The sequence below is a fragment of the Helicoverpa armigera genome, chromosome 14, assembly GCF_030705265.1.
Source record: "Helicoverpa armigera isolate CAAS_96S chromosome 14, ASM3070526v1, whole genome shotgun sequence".
Classification (NCBI taxonomy): domain Eukaryota; kingdom Metazoa; phylum Arthropoda; class Insecta; order Lepidoptera; family Noctuidae; genus Helicoverpa; species Helicoverpa armigera.
In genome coordinates this window covers 5,935,101-5,956,904 of record NC_087133.1, presented here as the reverse complement: position 1 = coordinate 5,956,904, position 21,804 = coordinate 5,935,101, and the positions used below count along the sequence as shown (strand labels likewise).

Here is a 21,804-nt window from a genome sequence, read left to right as displayed (position 1 = left end):
CTCGATTTCAAGCGCTGTAATGCAGTTATTTTTATTTTGATCATAACCTCACTGTTATGTTGCACTATCTAATATATTGAAATATTCGCAGACGCCGTTTGTACGACAAAACACACCTCACCCGAAGGATTTGAAGGCCAAGGCACAGAAACTTCTGGCGGGAAGGTCGCCCGAAGCCGCAGCTTTGCAAGCAGCCAAACAGGAGCCTCCGACGACCAATGGCATATCCATGTCGCCACCAGAACACGTGCCAGTGGAAACTATTGAAGTAAGTTTATTGAGAATTCCTTTATAAAGTATTGGATTTGACTCCATTGAACGAAGAAATGAATGCTGAAACTGAAGGTCTTGAACCTGCTGACCGCTACACAAAGTTCAGAAAGACCTACAACGCCTAAAAGTGGGGCAGATTAAATTGATATAAAATGAATATAATGGTCAAGTTCACTTTTTTATGTAAATGTACCTATGTAGATGAATCATAAATTGAAGACTGTCATACTCCTTTTGCTTATTTTTATTTGAACTTCGTATAATGGCAAAATTATATACGTATATAATGCCTGGTTCTTTTTATTAATATTTCTATGAAAGCAAATGGCGTGAATCTCCTCTTAAGAGCGTGTACGTCAACCGCGCGCCATTTGGCCTAAAATGGTACTTTTCAAACCACTGTTTCTCAGTAACTACTTATCCTATAACTATGTTATTTTTTAATAACGCAAGGTAATTTCACTGTCTATATAGTTAATTGAACATAAATTTCAATTTGTGTAGTTTAAATACTTAAAACCCCTATAACGTAACAGATGTTTTATAAAATTCCCGTTCAGCGTCTATTTCGAAGCTTAAATTCATGTGTAAACAGTGGCAAATCTAATCATATTTATTTTTTTACTCATAGACGAAATCCCCATGCCTATAGTTAGTTGAAAACATTTTTTGATTTAGGTCTCTATCTTTCAGAAAAAAATATTTTAACAATGTGAAAAATTGTGAATTTCAAATGCTTTTTTTACCTATCTATCTTACTTAATTTAATATAACAATTATTTACTATAGTAATATAACTCTTTCTTTAAAACATAAACTTTATATTATAATTTAATCTCTCGTTTTTATTTTTTTATAAATTATTTAAAAACTACTATAAAACGCTGCACGCGACTCAACTCAAACCAGACCGCCGCAAGGCTTCACAGAGAGAGGACGTGTCGCTCCGTCACATCGCGTAGGGTGAATAACCTCTGCCGTGGATACCGATAATAGAGTACATTTCAAGCGCGACCAACAAATCTTGATACATTACTATTTTATTTAAAGCTCAATTTTAAAGCATATTTTTTTTATCGATTGAGTTGAAATTTTGTTTGAATGTTCAGTTTTAATGACAATCTATATCCAATATGGCGGTATAACCAAGATGGAGAAAAAAATGTTTTTAATGCATTCCTACGATATGGGTATCAAATGAAAGGGCTTGCTATGAATAACTCGAAAAAAAATGTGTTGCGAGTCTAAATCCAATATGGCGGACTCCTTAGGCTAGAAATCACTTATTGCAGATGTCTGTTACCAATCGAGCTATAATTTTTTTTTTTTTCATTTTGGATGTACCCAAATTTTGACTTTTCATCTCGAATAACTTTTGAAGCATATAGGATAGATAACTTAAAACTTTATTTGCAATGGTAAACCCAAGCTCTTCACCAATATTTGGCTTTCCGGCAATTGTTGTTATTTGACCACAATTTTTCGGTCTGGATGGACTGGACCATTCATATAAACAATCAATTTTTCAAATCGGTCCAGGCGTCTTTGAGAAATCGAGAACAATAAAATTGAGAACAATCACAAAACAATCTAATTGAAACCTCCTCCTTTCTTTTTTTGAAATCGGTTAAAATACAGAAACTCTTAACATTGTCATTAATCATCAGTCGACTATTTAGTACTGTTGAAAATTGTATGTAATATACAGAAAGTCCTCAAAACCAAGGTTTTCATAGGTGCCCGATTTTTTTGCAAAAGAGTGTAAGTATTAACGACTTATTTTCATGCTTTTATATTTTAGACATCCATAGACTTACACTATTTTCCCGCTATTAACTATTTACTAAATAATATATTTTTTGTTTTACCAATTTCACTCGAAAGGATCAAAATGGTTTGTGTGACTATACGTGAAGTATGATAGGCACGCACACAGCCGCGACGCTAGTCTGCGCGGTTTTTTGCGTTGAATTACCTAAAGTTGACATCGCGCGCCGAGCGTACACGCTCTTAATAGCTTCCGTTGACTACTATAACAGTTTATGGTCTCAAAGCTGTAACAACTTAGAAATTATGAACTTAAGAGCATAATTTTCTAAGTTTGCTTTCACATTTAAGTTTATGGGCAGTTAAAATTACTCGGCGTGCTAATGGCGTTTATTTACTAGCGTCGCGTCGTTTACACTGTAGCTTTCAGTAGCTAAAGTTGGTTACATTTAATTTTATATCCACCTTTTTAATCGACTTCTTTAAAAGGAAGAGGTTCTCAATTTGTCTGGATCTTTTATTTAAGCCAGCTTCTATAAAACGATGGTAATGTTAAATATTGTTTGCAGTCGGTACACACACAACAGCCTGTTCCCGAAATGACGAAAGAAGAAGATAGCGACACCCAGACGGCGGCAGATCGAGAATCGTCTGAAGGTGAAAACGATGAGAATGACGATTCTGACGAACTCGAGGTAAGTCTTCCAAATATTTCAGGGTAAGATTTACTCAGTAAACTGAATTATATAGACCAACTTACTCGTACCTAGTGTAAAACTGATGTAGGTTTACATATAACTTAGAAAAACCTTGGGAAATGAACTACTACTTAGCTGCTTGGGAATAACATTTTAAGTACAAACTATGATTAACTCCCCTCCCCCTAGTTATGCTTGTTAAGGAACTCAAATTATAATGACATACAACAGCAATTAACATAGGAAATGAGACTATAATTAACATTATTTAGAAAGAATAACAAAATAACTTTTATTGAAACTGGTAGTTATGATATTAATCTTGGCAATATGTATTGTTAACTATGAAATTAATCTTAAATGCAAGAAATATGCAAATGAAAATTATCTACGTACTTTTTTATATATTGAACAAGTATGAATTAAACTAAGGCGTTTGAACACTTGATTGAAAAATACTTATGTTTCCATTCAAATATTATACGATTCGATGGGCAAGTATGTTGATTATTCATACGCATATTTCTTCACATTTACACTCTATATAAGTCCAGTCATACCTCCGAATACAACTGAAAGTTTCAAAGAATTTTCTATTTCTGGTTTTGGGCAAAGGTCATTTGAGTGGGGGAATTATGGCCGTAACAATTCCTAGCGATCAATGATATTGATAATGATGTTTGAATTTACGAATCAATAAACAAGAACGTTGCAAGTTCTATTCAGTACAGAGGAATGCGGTATTATCAGATATCATATCAATGCGTCGTCGTTGATCGTTCGGTAATGGTTACGTCCTTGAAATTCGTTTGGGATATGACTGTTCGGTATATGTATACACGGGTGTCCCCCGGTGGTGGTTAGCGTCCCCGGCGGGTCGCGTGGCGGGCGACTGTCGAAGAAAAAGGCGCGCCGGTACAGGCGGGCCGCTTGCATCGTCGCGACACGCCCCACCACCTCAAGAACAAACGCGTCAATCAGATCGACGCAAGGCGTGCGCGAGACCTTATTGCGCAGGTGCTGCTACCGTCTTCCTAATGCATTGTTGTACTTACAGCCTGTTTAATATGTAGTCCTGCTTGGTCGTATGGTGCTAGGTATATGAAGACACATCTGTCCGCATAATCAAAAGATCTATTAACAGACACCCAGTGCCGGATGACCCATACTTATATTTACGCAGAGATACCAGAACCTAAAGTATAAATTAGCCAAGTTTTTATTTCTTTGCAATTGCCCCATAGTTACTTAATCCGGCACTGCATAGACCCATCATTCAATTCTATGGACCTATCACGTGATGTAACCACAACTTTGTTTTATGACTTAGTTGTTGATTGATGCAGACAGGCGTGAAATAGCCTTAACTAGACTGTACAAAATTGTAATTGGAGTCTTAGTATTTATAATTAAATCAACATCGTTAAAAAATAGATTTAAGACTGTTTTGTCTTCCTAGCTTCATTATATTGGTATATTTATTTCCAAATACAAGTTTTGATGTCCAGTATTGCATATTATTGGGGTATCTCAAGGACCATTTTTACTATCGTATACTATTTAACTTGCATGGTTATCTACTAATTATATTTTTACTAACTCGGGTGACTGGAATTTGTAAAAACCTTTCAGTCAAAGTATTCTAAGAGATTGTTGTGTATGTTTTTGTTTGTGATTACTTATTTGAACACGTCACTTAAAGCCTCGTCCACACGCTGACAAAAATCGCTGTACATAACATTCCATCCGCGTCTTGTACTTTTTGCTTGTATGTACTTACCTGGTTTTTCGACACACCAAGCATAAATTATTATCTTCTTCTTTGTTATATTGACAGTGCGGGCAAGGCTTTAGTTGAATATGGTACCTAAGTCCCTAATGTGTACTGTTGTTATTGTTAGAAGTGTTAGAACCTTGCTTCGTTTCGTAGAGTTTGTGTCAGTGTTTGGTCATCTCCGAACATCGTTAATTAGATTCACAATACCTTGTAAATTCATTCATTAATGCATGATGTTTACCTTGTTCAGTATAAACCATATCCGTGAATGTTGTATTTCATTTTTCTTCATTATGTCCTTCTCTTATATTTTGTAAGGAAGTTTGATAGTTTCAACAAACTAGGCGAACCAAACAATTTGAAAAATACGAAGAGATTATGATGTGTTTTTAAAAGTAGCGTTAGTTGAATTTTAAAGTCTCATAAAACAAGCCAGATGCTATGTAGAGGTTTGGATAAAATTATTTCTGAATCAATAGCCTAAGGGTAGCCTCCTTTCATACGCTTTATTAAATTTCCATTTTAATATCAAAACCGTAAATTCTATTAATAAAGGGTTATGTTAAAGCTACGTTTTTAAACCACTCAGCTATAAATAAGTCAACAAGGCATAAATAATACAAAAATTGTTAAGGAACGGTTAATCTTATGCGCTTTGTACGAGATATTTTACGTAAACCACGAATTTGGATTACCTTGTATCGATTTTATCTGACAGATATGTCCAAAGATAATACACGTAAGCAGCAACAGCAACACTGCAAGTGAAAGTTACCTACTAAAATAATAAGAAATGAAATATTTTAATCAAAAACCTCGGATGATTGTAATGCTTCACATTAAAACATGATTCTATTAACGAGTGATGATTTTTTCTGTAGGCGGTTTATCTCAGACATGATCGTCCATCAATTAAATACGTTGCTATCGTGCAATCGTGCTGCGCATCACAATGGCATCTAAATTGCGGACTATACAATAACGCGAAAGGGTAAAAGCTGACGCACAGTCCGCGTCGAAATTTCTTGTTCACCAGAGAATAGCAGAAACAATAGCGTCGTGAGATCTCTTTCGCATCGCACCTGTACTCTGTGAACATATTACCATAAAACGATCATCGGGCTGAGTATTCACACTTCACTCAGATATGATACTAAATCTTAAATTATTTCGATTTATACCAAATCAAAATCCGATTTCAAATCCAAGAATCTAGTAAAATCGCAATGAGTGTGTAAATAAGTAATAAATGTGCCGGAGAATCGCTCCGTTTCTGTAAGCACGACCCAACCGTGGGTAATTGTTGGAATACCGCGGCTGTTACGGGCTGATGCGCGCGGGCCCTCGACCACAACGCTCTCGGTAGACCCTCCGCGAGGCTCGCAGAAATGAGTGCCTTCCACCGTGCCGCTTGTAACAATGCTTCGTGTTCCGCGATTAATCGATAAGTGAAGTGCCGCTTTCTCAATACAAGTGTAGTGCTAAATAAATCACCAACAAACACCGGGCAATTTCCAAAGTGCTCCTTATCACTATATATTAAAATGAGGTGCTTGAAAGAGGCAGGAGGATGGCTCGCCCGGGTGAGATGCGTATGCAAGATAGAAAGACATTTAGCCAAAGATTCCAATTAAGATTCGTCTGCATTTTGTTTGGCTTGCTTCGCTTGTGTCGTGTCACGATCATACCATTTCACTGGCATGTAGTGTAATGTGACATTTATGTTACCTCCTTACTAGCTGTAATCAGTGTGGCTTATGTCTTTTGTTATTGCCTCTTTAACTGTACCCGATAAAACACGAATTGAAAATTATAGCCTATTAAGAATGGTTTCTTTCACAGGCAATTAAAAAACGAGAACAACAAGAAGAACCGAAGACTGATGATGAAGAAGCCGCTGAAGACGTCCAGGATGGTGAGTTACGCTACAATGTTTATTTTTATTTGAGGAACCATTCATTAGTTGCTATTACGGAGCACTACTTAGGTGGTGCACGATCTTCCTCTGAGATATTCGATAGTTGCGACATTATTTCACACGTTCGTGACCATAGTCTGTCGTCTAGCGATCACGAACGTGCACCGAGTGGAGCCCGTCTGTCACTCTCGCGTCACAAACAAACGCACCGTCTCGCCTTTATTTTTATGTGGGAAAATACTAACTATGTATAATAACTTTCCAACTCGTAAATGTGTGCTGTACATTCTCATATCGCTCATTAACTCGAGATCATGCTAATAAGAAATAGCAGTAAAGAGTCAGGACTTGATGAAAGCCATTGCGTTTGTTTCGACTTACGTCGGTTCCTTAGAGTACAATGAATGAAGCAAGAAGTAACACTGTAATACGCAATGTTAGCATTGTATAAATCGGTATCGCTATGTTATCAGCTTATCTCCTACACTCGGCGTGCCATTTCGTTCCGTTGAACGAAGCCTCGCAGTGTTTCGCTTGCCTGTGCCGAGTTTGCCGCTAATTCCACCTCCTTCTTCAGTGAAAATTAATAACAGTGTTCTAGTCGCGTGACACACTTCAAACTAAGCGATACAGAAATTCGCGATCAGTGCCAAATTCGTGTGATACCTGCATTAGGCATTGTATGACTCAGAATTACAAGTTGATCACCTTTGATTCATAAAACTGTGAACGTTGACGCAATTGCACCTAATATCCCAGTTCCGTTCCTTAATGTGTTTAAGTTGTCGAAATATTCAGTGCCGGGTAACGAGTTTCGGTGATAGATAACTTAATTAAATAAAAGTGTTCGTTAATAGCATAACATGTTTTGTATCGATTGGATAATAAGTATATACGATTATCTGTTGTAGCATTAGCACGTATGTATGATATTCTAGAAACCTGTGTACAAGCAGTGTATGAAGGTCAAGCTCGGTTATTGTTACATCGTTACATGAAGATGCGTCACTTACTTGTTTCTCTGTTTTTGTTTCGGAAATATATCTCCTATGATGTACAGAAGTTCGCGGTAATACGCTTTGCTCTATTTCCTTCAAAATTGCGGGTTAGATACCATGCACTTACGTGCACAGTTGCACACGGAGACGTACCCACTTTCCCTGTGTCATACCACAGTAAGCAAACCACTTTGTTGCTTTGCTTTTTTCTTAATACATCATAATTTCGAAGAATTCAATTATAAAGTGTCCTTCCTTGGTCAGATCCCTTAATTTTTGTGGTCCCAAGTAAACAAGTAAGTTGTTGAATTAGTACAGTACTTAGTACTTTATCAGTACTTTATACTTGAACCTGCGATATGGCGCTGTCAGTTTATATTCAGACATATTAACTTGACTCACTGAAAATAATTATTGCAATGTAGTTTGGTTTTTATCGATCGTCATTCTAAAGAGAATCAAGTCTTCATAAATTGTAAAATTTGGTTTTCACGTTCAAGTCGACGTGTATACCCAAAACAATGCGTAAGAGACCATCTGTAACCTTGACCGAGTCTGATTTTCCGTAAATGTAGGCGCCTCGAGGCATATTTACCTGTCTTACGTATGTGTAAGTGTACTTCACATGATTCACGTGGCAGGCATAACAAGTAGATAAAAAATACATTTTAAATTAGCAAACAATAACGCGGCTAAGGTTGCATAGAAGGTGTTATGTGCCCCTAGGGTACAGTATCTATACATGTTTGTTGATACGAGTTATTGAACTGACGGCATTATCTTATCAGCTATAATAATAAATTACTCGATCGAAACTTATTGTCAGTCGTAGCTGAACATTGCTCTCTAGCAGAGGGAAGTCGTTAATTGAGATATATAATATCTAGTTTGTTTTCTTTTTTCATTTAATAATATCATCAAATCCTTTACAACAGTTTTGAAGAGTGCTCTTAATTGGTTACGTTTCGTTAGTGTTTTATCAAGAAATAAAAATGTTTTCTTGGAAAATTCATTAAAACGAATCTAATCCGTCTGCGCGGATATTGCATGTCAAGGAGTGGTTTATCAAGCTACATCGTTCGTATATCTAATTTAGCATTTATTTATATTTCCAAGCGTGGTTCAGTTAAATGGCTGTGTTGTGTCTATTTCTTGGAAATAAGTAGGTGAATGTTTTGAAAAATTCTTAAATATTTTATGCTTTTGACTGCGACAAAAGAATAAAATTCATGTAGTTACACACTCGCTTTGATGGATAGACTAATTGTTAACTAATCGTTAAATTTATCTAAGAATTTCCTCTTACAAGTTTTCTATTGTTATCCTCTATCTATACGTCAAATGCCTGCCACGGAATTGACGGTTTCTTTGTCCGAAAGTCGTGTCGATGTTCCGTCCAAACTATTTTAACCTCAATTAACTTCAACAAGAACGGTCTTGTTCCCGAGCTTGTGGTCATTTACTTATACATCGACGATCATCATTACTCATCGTTCATGATGTTCGCCGTTGTAAATGCAATTTACTTTCTTCAGCGTGATGTGTTACTTCGTTGTATAACACCGTAAACTATAATTAATTCGTTATTTTGTCCGACAACGTTTCTAATTTGAACACATTAAGTAATAACTAATGGTGATAGCAAGGGAGTTCCCACGAACGTGTAAAAAGAGGATAAAATGAAAGACAAAAAGAGACTGGAAGTGAAGTTAAGTGTTCGCGGTGACGGTTCACTGAGTCGAAACAACCTGAGGAGTAGTAATAGGAGTAACCGCAGCAACACAAGTAACAATAGCAGCGGACTGCCCGTGAGCGAGATATTTGCCACCGATCGTTTCTCTGCACCTTACAATAGATCCTTTGATATACTCGACAAGTACCGCAGGCAACCGAATCAATATGGATATCCAGCACAAAGCTTGCAAGCATTAAATCATTATGAACAATCCGGAAACAATGGATATGGTACAAGGGAGAGAAGCAACCCGTATATTGATTACACAGACACGACGAAGCCATATTACCAGTCACAACAGCTGCATAATGAGGGCCAGTATCGGTATCAGCCTGTCTATAACGATTCATCAATCCACCATGGATCATTGCCACGATCGGTCAGTCGCCTAGATCAGCAAAAGGGTAATCCGGTGTACGACGATGACTCCTTTCGTTCAACGTTACCACGTTCTGTGAGTCGCCAAGATCAGCGGGTAGACAATCAGTTCTATGTTGATAACTCTTTTCCGAGGCATGGATCGTTGCCACGATCAATAAGCCGTATCGATCACCAAAGAAATAATCCTGTGTATAATGAAGAACATTTTCGACCATCTGGCTCTATGCCACGACAAACTCGCTTTGATGATCAAAGAAACCCAGCGTATGATCCATCAGTTAGATTGCATGGTACTTTACCTCGATCAGTAAGCCGTCATGATCAACAGAATGGAACTCCAATATATCCAAACGCTAATTATACGTTGCCTGCGAAATACGGACCCAGACGAGTCCGGATAAGCGAATTGGAGCCTATTGTTCACGGTTACGGTAAGTGTAAACTTGGCTGTCAGTTTCCCAGACTACACAAAACTTATACATATTAGGAACCAATTTGGGCAATAAATGGCGTTCATTTTCTATTTGTATAGAAAATGTCATATCAATAAATATTTTATTAGTAACTAATATCCATTTTGTACAGTGAGGTCTGGAGAGAAATCCACAGTAGAAAGTCGTTTTGAATAGAAACTAATCTAGTCGTTAACCTGCAATATATCACGTTGTATCAAGGTATAACTACCATAAAATATTCTGCTTTCAGCTTAACCACCATAGTGTTTTGAATACTTAGTATCGATATTCTAACTGCCCATTAAGTTCACTCAGAACCTGTTTATCTTAACTAGTTCGACAATTAAATTCAGTGAACCTATTTTTATCTCGCTGCAGATTTCTTCCAATCAATTTGCCTATTAAGTGCATTTCTACCAATTTACATAAATTCTACCCAGTGAATATGTTTAGAACCAAGTCAATTTTGTTGGGTTGTTTTGTTGTTAAATCTGTATTACAAACTATAATTCTCGACTCTTCTATATATAAACAAAAGGTTTCTTATGCGTGTGTGCGTAAATAGGACGACATCTGGGGCAACCCTCCCGAGGGACGGACAACAATAGCTGCAGCAGGGCACTCTCCCCGCGTTTACTGGTGCGCTCTAATGAGCCAGACCGTTGTGTTAGCTGCCTCTCTCAGTACTCCATATGCCTTTACGATAAGTACCCATATTCAAAAATAAGTGCTGTTTATTTATTTGTTTCTAATTAAGTACATACGCGACATACCATGGCGGTCACAAAGTCCGCCGTTCGTGGGATAATGTGTTCCCTCATGGAGTTCACGTTTAAAGCAAGTAAGAAGTCCCAGTTGATTTGTTTAAAAATTGAATATAATGACGTCCACGGTCGATTTCGGCCACACCGTTGATATTTTAATAATAAACAAAATCTTTAAAATTCTCATTTGATTATGAATTTTAATATTTGTAAAATCAGCACACAATATCAGTTAACACGAGATTATGGTAGTTTGAGTTTCTTTTAATCCTGATCACATCAATAAAATAACAGTTGATACCGTTATAATCGGTACGTTTTAATATTCGCGTGTCACCGTTTTAGCATTTGCACAAATGGAGCCCTGGTTCGGTTAGAAGGTCAACGACTATTTATTGTTCTTTATATTTACTAAAGAAACCATTTATAGTATTGGAGATGAGTTTCTGTTTTTTATACAATATAAAGAATATGTCTCCGTATTATCTTCTCTTTAACACCTTGTACTTCACAAAGCTTCTATTCATCAGTTAAAGTAGGATAGCCTTATTTGAAAGTTTACATTCAAATCTTTGAGTTTGTTTTGTGTAGTTAAGTTAGATACGGGGTTTATGTAATGGAACAGTTACGGTATAAAATCTAATAACAAATGGTTTGTTAACCATAGTCTATATCTCATAGTTGTGTAATGGTTTGGCGATATCGGATAGAAAGTACAATACAGGCAGTGTATAAAGTTGGAGGTTATTTGACCCTAACAAATAATAACGGATGAGCTTTCGTTGCGAGTACAGTAGAGAAGGCTGTGTGGTACCAGGCAGGGTGCGCGTGCTTGAGCCGAGTTCGTGCACCGATGCCTGATAGAAAAGGAGACGAGCACGATTGACACTCGTGAACTCACAGCTTTACTCAAATAACATCGTATTTCGATTTTACTAGTCCATTTCGTACTTACTTACCAAATACACTAACTAGATCATGTTTGTTTAATTGCTTTATCTGACGTCTGTAATCATGAACCTTGGATATAAAACAAAGGAAATACTAGTTAAGAGGACGAATTGGAATTTTTGGCCCCAAGGATTTCAATTTTTCTCAGTAAATACAAAACGGATCAAAATACAACTTGGTTATCTGAAAGTTCACGATATAAACCTTATTTTGTTAGTTGTAGAAACATGATTAGGTAACTTTTATAACAGAGAAAAATATATCAAACATACCTCTTTTTAAAAAGAGATTCACATATTATGGGCAAACGGGACCGATTTAAGCCTCTTAACTTTTTTAGTAGTTGAGTATATACATACTCTTTAAAATGGTAGTAGGAATTTTTATTAAATTATCATTTCTAAATATTAAAATTACAAAACCATTTTGTCGCTTACGACTTTTAGTTATAAGCTAGCGCGCGTATTGTTATCCTCGCCCCGCTCAGACGCTCCGACCCCTTTTGGCGCCTTAGATGCGCGTGCCGGTTATGGAATTATTGTTGACCACTTCCTCGCCTTAAAGATTAAACACTTTTGTTGTAAATACTACACCAAGTAAACAATGACTCAATTTGGAACGTCAAGATAATTTGGATATGAATCTAGGAATGTGATTGAGTAATAAACAGTAATACATATTATTAACCGAGCTAGGGACTATCGGGCACATCACACGAACGTAAATTACTGTGTTTTACTTTCGAATCTTAATATATAAATGTCATAGATTGTTATTTGGTACATGTTATTATAATGTTGGATACAAAACACCTTTCTCTGTAGAAGTAATTACTATAGGTAGTGCACTCATGTTTTTCTTTTGCATTATCAATCTTCGTGCATCCGCGTCTTATTCAACGCCGTGAAAGTCCTTGTTTGTTATTGTGTATTCTGGCCCCGTGAACTTATTAATTGTTATTGTTGTTACAATGGCGGTTAGCTGAGATACGTAACCATTTCAGATTTCTCTCACCATTAATGTCGTGTATGAAATGATCACGTTCACCATCACCACTTGACGTTGGAATTTTATCGAGTTCTGACTCAATCTTATCTTTTGTATTGGAAGGACAATCGTTTGAATGGTTGTGCGCGTTAATATTTCGTACTGTTTGGAGGTTTCTCTAAAATTGTATTTGATCGCCGTGAAGACTCGTTAGAGATAGTAGCATAGGCTTGGCAAAGTGCACAGGAAACCGTGCGTTGCGGTTTACATCCGTGCTGCGGGCAGATCTCGAAAGCGAACCTGTGAAATGAGTTATTGAAGCGCATCAGTAACTTGATAGCCTGAGAACATGATAGGGGATCATTAATAGTATTTATTTTTACGCACTGGTTTTCGCTCACGATTGAGATGTCGTTACAAATTACATTGCTAAAAAAATCTATATAACATCTCACGTTTACATCAGGGTATCCAATGAAGAATACGAATTGAAAGCTGTATGGAGAGTCGGTGCAATACTTTTTACGGATTAACACGTTTTCTCGACAAATCCACCTACGGAGAAACAGTATCAAATTCTTACAAAGCTATGTCACCATGACCGTTACTCGAAACGTAGACGCATAAACATTCGGCGAGAAAAGTGTCCTTTCGAGAACGAGTTTGTTAGTGCATAAGTGGGTCTGAACGTCCATTACGTCTGTGACGCGTGCCGTATCTAATTGGCATCCTTGCATACATTAATCACCCTGCAAGGTGTGCATTGCCTGTATGTAGATCACCGGTCGGACTGCTTTTCGAAAGCTGAAGTCCTGTTCAATAATCTTCGGTTAACTGAAAGCTAAATCCCGGCTACACGATTTCTAATTTTCTCCGATAGCTCCGTAATATTATATCGTTTCGTAGCGTAATTAACTGTCATCTTAAGATGTTTTATATAATTACGTAAATTCGTATCGGTATTAAATAGAAGATTAACCTGCAGTACCGTACCTACCCATGTATAGTTTGATTTCTTTCTATTGATTTTAATACCAATAATGTTAATTGCGTTCTTTACCTTGATTCTACGATTGTTAGTTGTATTGATTATGAGTTTGAGTTCGGAGCATGAAGTAAACAACCATGCACTCACTATAAATGTTTATAAACTTCCTTTGTTATTCGACTCCTTTAAAAGGATGACTGGTTTTAAATACCTACATATATGGCGTGTCTTTTATTATTTATAAGTATTCAAGTTAGAGTGTATTCAAACCTACATTCTCTGGAAGGCAGAATAAATAAGGCAATACCATCAATTCCCTTAGGGGCAAATGAGGATGTCAGATAGAGATTGAGGAGGTCAGATAGACAGTCGCTACCTAAACACTTAGCTTCATCTATCTAGACTGGAAGCCGGCCCCAACGTATTTGGGAAAAGGCTAGGCAGATGATAAGAAGCAAATGGTACCTAATTTTTTTTTCTAATGGGTTTTTTATTAAGTTTTTATAGTGCCACTAGTAATTCATGCTCTTCATGCTATTAAGTATTCGTAGATATAAGTTTAAATAAAAATGCTGGTCGCAAACTGTTATTTTAGGACCACAGTTTCGACCCTAAATGAAAGGAGTTATTTTTTGCAAATGATCAATATAGCATCTTTTAAGGAATAGGTCGAATTATATCAGTATCATCCACCACATCTCCACATGTGTATCGTTATAAATATTTCAGCTTGCAATATACATAAAATGAGAAATTTTATGAGAATGAAAATAAAACAATAAAGACATGATAATAGCTTTAATAAGTAGGCATACAATCGATCTCATTGATACGTACTTACTAGTCATAAAGAATCGAAAGTGTCGGTAACGAGATCGGATGTAGATGCGATCGATCGGTACAGATAATGGGTAGGTAACGCTAGGGTAAAAATAAAGGAATCGGTATGCGCCAGGTTGAGACTTTCTATTTTTAATCGGGCGGAGAGGTCGCGGGCGCGGGCGCCGGCGCCACAGCCTCCGCCAGATCTTGCGGTGGTTGCGCGCGCATTCCGTCATCGCATGCGCCCCGGGCTGCGCGCACTACTCGCGTTCCTATACCCAGTTCGGTGTTCACGACTTGTTTGTTTTGGTTTGCCGTATCAAATCCGAAGCCGGTTCTACTAACTTATTTTATAAACAATATTTGATTAGCATTTTAGATAAAGTTAACAGTTTACAAAATTATAGACAATTTATTTCATAATCAAATTGGACAATGACCTAGTCGGAATGCATTAGGGCGAATAGCCGGCCGGTGCTTCGGTTTGATTGACGTACGATACTAGCCAGATAGTATCGTAACAAGAGCCGGTAAATCAACCTCCGCCTACGGGCATAGCTGCCCCTATTCAGGAAGTAGCCCAGGACTAGTTTGAGTCGAGGAAATGGGTGTTATCCGGAGAAAAAAGCGTAAGTTTACTTTCTCTTCGATTAGATAACTAGACGGCTGGAAATGTAATTAGTGTTTTTAGATATCCTTTTAAATCATAATAACGTGTTGTAGTGTCAATTGAAATATAATTAAATAATTCTACTTTGGATGCGACAGTGACAGCTCTAACACAATACGGTATTTTTTTTTGTATTTGCGTAACCTCTGATGCAATCCAAATTAACATTTTGCATTGTTGAATGTGACGTTTGGAACAAAAATAACATTTGAAAACAAAATTCTATGGGCTGTTAACTTTGTTATGGTTATGGAAATACTGCTGGGGAACGGATATCGTGCTCTATGATATTCTGCGACAAAGGAGTCAAGGTTCATTATTGTTTTTACATAGAAAATAACATTCACATTCAATGGAAACTTATTTAGAATTTCACATACTATATATCATTTCTAAGTGTAAATAGTAACTGACTAAGTGAATGTTTGATGTGGGAAATTGTGCCATTAATTATTGCTTGTTAGAATAAGTCCTATAAAAACCTCTGCTTAAGTGATCGCAAAGGTAACACAACTTACATATAAGAAGTGCAGCCGTATAAGGCCTTACCATATGTGCACTGTGCAGTTATGTTCTTCCAACTTGTCTCAATTTAATAATATTCACGCTTGGTGTACTAGCATGACCAAAACGAATTTAAACATTGTTTATTGTATGAACAAACGTGAATTAGAACGTTTCTGAAATATTGTTTTTGTGTAACAGATTTTAATTAAGATCTTACACGGCGAGTAATTGGATGGCAAGTATTCACGCATTTTTATATGAAGCACACAAAAAAAGATCTAACAACTGTACAACCAAATATTGATACTCAAATTTTACGTCGTGTGTCTTTAAAATTTACGTTTGATTTCTAATGTTTTCTTCTCACACAACGGTTTTAAAATAATTCGCATTCCAACATGAATCAGTCATCGTCAATAAAAAATAGCATTGATCGTGAGCTACGATCAATACAATATTCACAAAATAAGTTGTAGAAATATTCATCTTGACATTATTGTTGCTTACATAAATGTGGCTTCATGGTCCTCGCTATAAACCGCAAAACAATGCGCGTATTATTACAGCGCACTTGCACTCAATAACATTTAGTGGCCGGCCGCTTCTGTTCAATAGGCCATACGTAACATATTTTACGTGCTTCGTAAATACTCTATGAAGGTGAAACAGCAGTAATGTTATGCGGTCATCGCTCACGTATTCGGGTGGGTCCTAACTTATACTTGCTATTGTACCTCCTTATTGCGTAAGTGCGTAGTTAAAAGTATCAAATTTTTTGGACATTATTGACAGAGTAACTCTTGACATTGGATTAATGTGTGGATGGGTTGCCCTTTGACCTTCAAGTGTGTCATCTTCGAAAATAGATTGTTTACCAATACAGACATGTTTGGTATAAGGTACATCACCAAAATATACAGCCTCGCTGCCACTTTAGTAGTTGCTCCCTTTCTAGTCATAACTCACTTGCAGAATCCATTCCCCATTACCTCTACATTGTAGTTTCATAATTCATCTATGAACCATTTCTGTTCTCCTGCCTTTCATAAAGCTCTTGCACCGTAATTATGTGTTTTTCGTGTAAATTGCTAGCCTCCGTTGAAATTATCTTTCATAACTGTGATTAGTGCTTGCAGCTCGTACTCGGAACGTGCAAAGAGTACCGTAACATGCTGCAGTCTGCACACACAAAACAGCTTTCAAAACCAGATCACCCCTGCCATTCCCTTCTCTAATTAAAAAAAAAAACAAGAGATTCAGTTTTCGACCAAAGACAGTTTTTTTTTTCATTCAATAAAATTACAATATGCTAATTAGGTCTCATTTATATTTACACATGAATCTAATCAGACGTTCAAAAGCTATTTTAATTCGGATTGTGATGGTGATATTGCACCTATGTCTTTTTTCAGCAATTGGGATGGAAATATATGCAAGTTTTTATCATTGCTTTTCTATAAAATAAATAATAATGAGAAGCAAAACCTTTCCCATAAAATCTTAATAATGCATATTTTTATAGTTTTGATTATTATCTATTCCTTTATTTACCATAAATGTTAAATAGTGAAATTTTGCATATCACCATAAATAGTATGCATAGTGCAATAAAATATAAGAAAGCGCTGTGAAAATATAAACTACATAACATAGATGTAGATTTAATATTGTGGTAGGGCTATACCGTTGAGAATGATGAATGTATGAAGTCATACGTTTAGTGTATTTACGGCGTAATGGTCTCGGGGCCGCACCGGTGGCGCAGGCAGCAAACACCAGACGTGTGTGTGTTTACAACATTACGTGTACTAAGTGTACACTGTACATAGCCCACCACGGCCATTAAATCAAATTGCCACTCTTAATTTAACATTAACGGACCGCTATCAAGCTCAGGATTTATTCCTGTCATCAAAGCAGCAATTTCTTACATTGCTTCTAAGTTTTTACCCTGTGTTTAAGCGCTCTTGCCAACAAAAACGGCATTCACTACATACAAGATGAGAATTACTTCACTGCTTTTACTTAAATTACTTTCATAAAGTACCTGCAGCAATTATTTATTAGTTACATGCTTTTTCGTTAAATTACTCACTGAATCATTTCACAACATTGACTTTCACCTGTCCGTTACATTTAGATTGGAACTAAATTACCATCATTCCTAGAAAAGAGCATTTTCCAATAAGACTACTGTAAAATGAGAGTCACGAATCCCTCTGTAAACTATCACGACTTGTTCTGGGGTACAATAGTTGTGTAGTTATTCTATTAAGCTTATCCGGGGGTGAAAGTATTGCAACTGATTGGCTATTGTAATGCACAAGACAGGACGCGGGCCCGACCATTCTGGATCATGATTTCACTGTGGTCCATTCATTCGTCTCGACATGTTGATTGTCGTGCGAACCTTACAGAACGACGCGCTATCATTTGTTATTCAATTCTGTACTGTTTGCATTGAAGATCTGTGGAATTAGAAACGCGGTTGCTTAGAAACGTATCATCAATAATTGTCACAGCGCGTCGTTTGTTATTGGCCTTCAGTACAAAGCATTTCTCTAGCGATAGCGATCTCAGGCTTCATATTTTGTAACTAATAGTTCACAATCGTGACGACCGCAAGCGCAGGTGATACGTCACACAGTCATAATGTCTATATCGTGACTTTATTTTTTAGCTCATGATTGTATTGCACCGACCTTGAAAACATATGCACCACATTGCATACAGAGTTATTGTTCCTATTCACAGGAGGGTTAATAATTAGTTCAGTGTCGGCACTTTAAAACGCCCACTCCTATTAACTCAAAGAACGAGGTCTTCGTTCAGGAAAATATGTGGGCTGATGGGGAAGTCTCATACTCATCATTAATTATATCTATGTAACCGGATAACTAACCAGGTTAATTAATCCATGCACATAACGTTGTATTATTCTCACGAATATCTATTTTCATATTTATGCTTGACCTTACACTTGTTGACAATAGATACCTGTAAGTATTGCGTAAATGGCGGAACTCAGTAGTCCGAAACAATACGCATTACATAACTAGTGGTTCTATTCTAGATAACAAATGTATATGCAGTCGGACGGATTAATTAAAATAGCTGATAATTATCATTCAGCTAAGTATTCTTATTCACTTATCAAGTCAACATTTAGAAATTACTTTATAATGGCAGATAAACAAAGTAAAGGGTTTTATAATGATAAGAATGTTGATGGATGACATAACGAACACAATTCTTGTAATAAATGTGTCTGTTAATGTTTTTATAAATATTATCCGTTGAAAGCATACATATTAATCTTTCTAGCCTTGAGGTATGAAGGGAATAGGGCGCGGTGATATCAAGTACTTATTGATATCAGCAGCATCTGTGTTACTGATAACGACATATCAAAACATCCGTATATAGGACACACACATGTATTCAAAATGCCCATTTAATGACTCATAATGCGATAGAGGAAACAGGTTGTCATAGATACTCTTAGGCATAATAATTTGACGCTCCTATGAATCATAGGGAAACGATTTTGGGGAAAACGAATTCACAAAAGCAAATATAATTTCTAAATCTTCAACTTAATTTTCCGCATACCTGCACAAAGCGGAAAGATAAGAGTTGGGTTAGTTTGATAAAAGCAAGAGAATGTTAATTTAAGGAAGAAAAACACACTGTAAGATAAATATTCTAAATAACATTTTTTTAACTGTAATTTTTTTTTTTTCATAGGTGAATCTGTATCCGAACGAGCGGAAAGCGAAGCCCGGGTTGTGAGCGACCAGCGATGCATCGAAGTCCGCATAGCACGGACAGCTGGTGGCCTCGGCCTGAGCATAGCCGGGGGACGAGGTTCGACCCCTTACGTCGGCGACGATGACGGCATATTCATATCTAGAGTCACACAAAATGGACCCGCTTATAACGCTGGACTTAGGGTGAGTTTTATATCATCAAAATCTGCCTAGATTTTCCCCAACTATGTTGGAGCCGGCTTCCAGTGAGTCCACAAGGAGCGGCTGCCTATCTGATCTTCTCAACCCAGTTACCTACGCAGCCCTATATCCCTTGGTAATACTGTTGGGGCCTCTGACTACTCATAACGACTGCCAAAGAGGTTCTAATGAGAGCCGGGGCCTACCAATTTATCGTGAGACACGGAGGTTGATAGTCAGACTAAATGAAATAAACGAGAAAGTTGGCACGAGTGGATATTATTACTCTTTTATGCAAAGCTACTGAACGGATCACGGAGTTCAGGAAGTAGTTCCGGCTGTAGGTAAAACCACGTCTAGTGTGCAAAATTTATTTATACCATAGATTAAGTATTCGTAAAGTGAGGAAAGTCTACATGAGCATGTATAAAAGCTATAGGTACTTAAGCTTCCTTAAGTACCTATAGCACATGTTACTGCATAAAGCAAAACAAATAGAGTTACTTTCGCATTCATAACAAGTAAAGATACGTCTGTATAATGATGTCGTTTTATAAATTGACAAGTAGGTATTAGATAATGTTTCCAAAAATCATTAAATGAATCACTGTTAGAAGTAGGTACCCGTTAACGGCGTAGTTAAATTGGTACTTGCTACTTGTTATTTTTTTGCGATTTAAAATTGTTACATTATTCAATACTAATGCATTATGTAACACCAAATAGAGTATTATGTGGGCTTCTCGTAATAAAACCGTTATATTGTTTCAGGTTGGCGACAAGGTGCTCTCAGTGAACGGTACGTCCGTCGTAGAAGTGGATCATTACTATGCAGTCGAAGTACTTAAAGCAAGCGGGCCCACGCTCACACTTGTCGTGACCAGAGATTCGCCCAATTCAACCAGGCAAGCACCGTTTGTTCCTTATCTTAATGTTTCATCATCACTGTTGCAATACAGATTGCGTGAACCTAAATTATTTAGAACAGATTATGGGAGTTTAGTTAGCTTAGTTTGCTAAGACTGTGTGCAATACTTGGCTGAGTTATGTTTTAGTACCTATGTATTCGTACAACATAATTATTTTGTGTATTATATCCTCAACATATTATTGCAAAATGATGGTCTGTAGTTTCAATGTTATTAAAGTACCAAAGTCTTTATACCTTAACAGTCCTGACAATATTTACATAAACCTATAATTTTATTCAGAACTCACAGCCGAGCACCGAGTGGAGCGAGCCATCATTCCATATCAAGCACTACCGACACAGTATCCACACTAGAAAATGGACAGGTAAACATCTCATTCAATATGCACGCCACAATATACGTATTATGTAAATCTTATTCAAGGGAGATCTCAGGTGTCTCATTACAACTGACCACGGAGGAAGGAAAATGAGCGGAGATGCTATAAGGTCAGGCTCTCTTGTGGCTCAAGTAATGTACGGAAGGCGTGATCAAAACGATCAGTTGCTAGTAACTAACGAGTCGTTTGGGTTCCTTGAGAGATCGAGTCTTGGTCTTGACTGATTGGTGTTTTAGTTCAAAAAAGAAATTCGGTGGGCTCAAAAGAAGGCGTATGGGGGAGGAGCTGGTAACATTCCTCGTCCCTCGAACACCCACATTTTGCGTACGCTATTTTTCTTAGGAGATTTTTCGTTATGACATCTCCGCTTGTCATGCCTCTATGCAACTAACGTATAAAGTATCAATAACCACGCCAATCATCCTTCGAACAGGTTCCGACAGGTCGCGGTATACCGAACAAGCCTCTTATCATCAGCAACCAGTACGCCCAAGAGTTTGAGCCTGAATACAAGGAGCAAGTCAACCAGCCAGTACCAACGGTGGTCACTAACGTAACCAGCTACAGTCCGTCCCCAACGGGTCAAGTTACTTCGGACAGCTATCAAAGACTGCAAGCGTCGCCGCCACCTCCCTCCACTGAGCCATACATACCACCCGGTGAGTCTATTAAAATAGCTTTCTATATGTTATCTAAAATCTATACTGAAATTATCGACAGGCCATGTTACATACCATACAGTAATTATAAGCCGTGAAAGTTTGTTATCTCTGTCACGGAAAGTGTTCAACGGATTTTGATGAAACGGTCCACTCGGCGTTATAAACTTCAGTGTAACGTATAGGTTAATTC

The 21,804-nt window shown here is 37.2% G+C and overlaps 1 protein-coding gene across 17 annotated transcripts in view; it reads left to right on the top strand.

The window, feature by feature from the left end:
* Scrib (scribble) overlaps positions 1–21,804 on the top strand; it is a 68,216-nt gene that overhangs the window by 26,521 nt on the left and 19,891 nt on the right. For 13 of the 17 annotated variants that reach the window (XM_049837097.2, XM_064037784.1, XM_064037780.1 and 10 more), the window contains 8 exons: positions 92–268; positions 2,610–2,735; positions 3,603–3,755; positions 6,358–6,430; positions 19,439–19,644; positions 20,413–20,546; positions 20,853–20,937; positions 21,386–21,611. In XM_049837097.2, coding sequence (XP_049693054.2) covers positions 92–268; positions 2,610–2,735; positions 3,603–3,755; positions 6,358–6,430; positions 19,439–19,644; positions 20,413–20,546; positions 20,853–20,937; positions 21,386–21,611 — 1,180 coding nt within the window. Of the gene's footprint in view, positions 1–91; positions 269–2,609; positions 2,736–3,602; positions 3,756–6,357; positions 6,431–6,925; positions 7,114–8,966; positions 9,979–19,438; positions 19,645–20,412; positions 20,547–20,852; positions 20,938–21,385; positions 21,612–21,804 lie in introns of those variants that run through there. The other 4 variants (XM_064037781.1, XM_049837103.2, XM_049837104.2 and 1 more) reach the window with 4 other exon arrangements.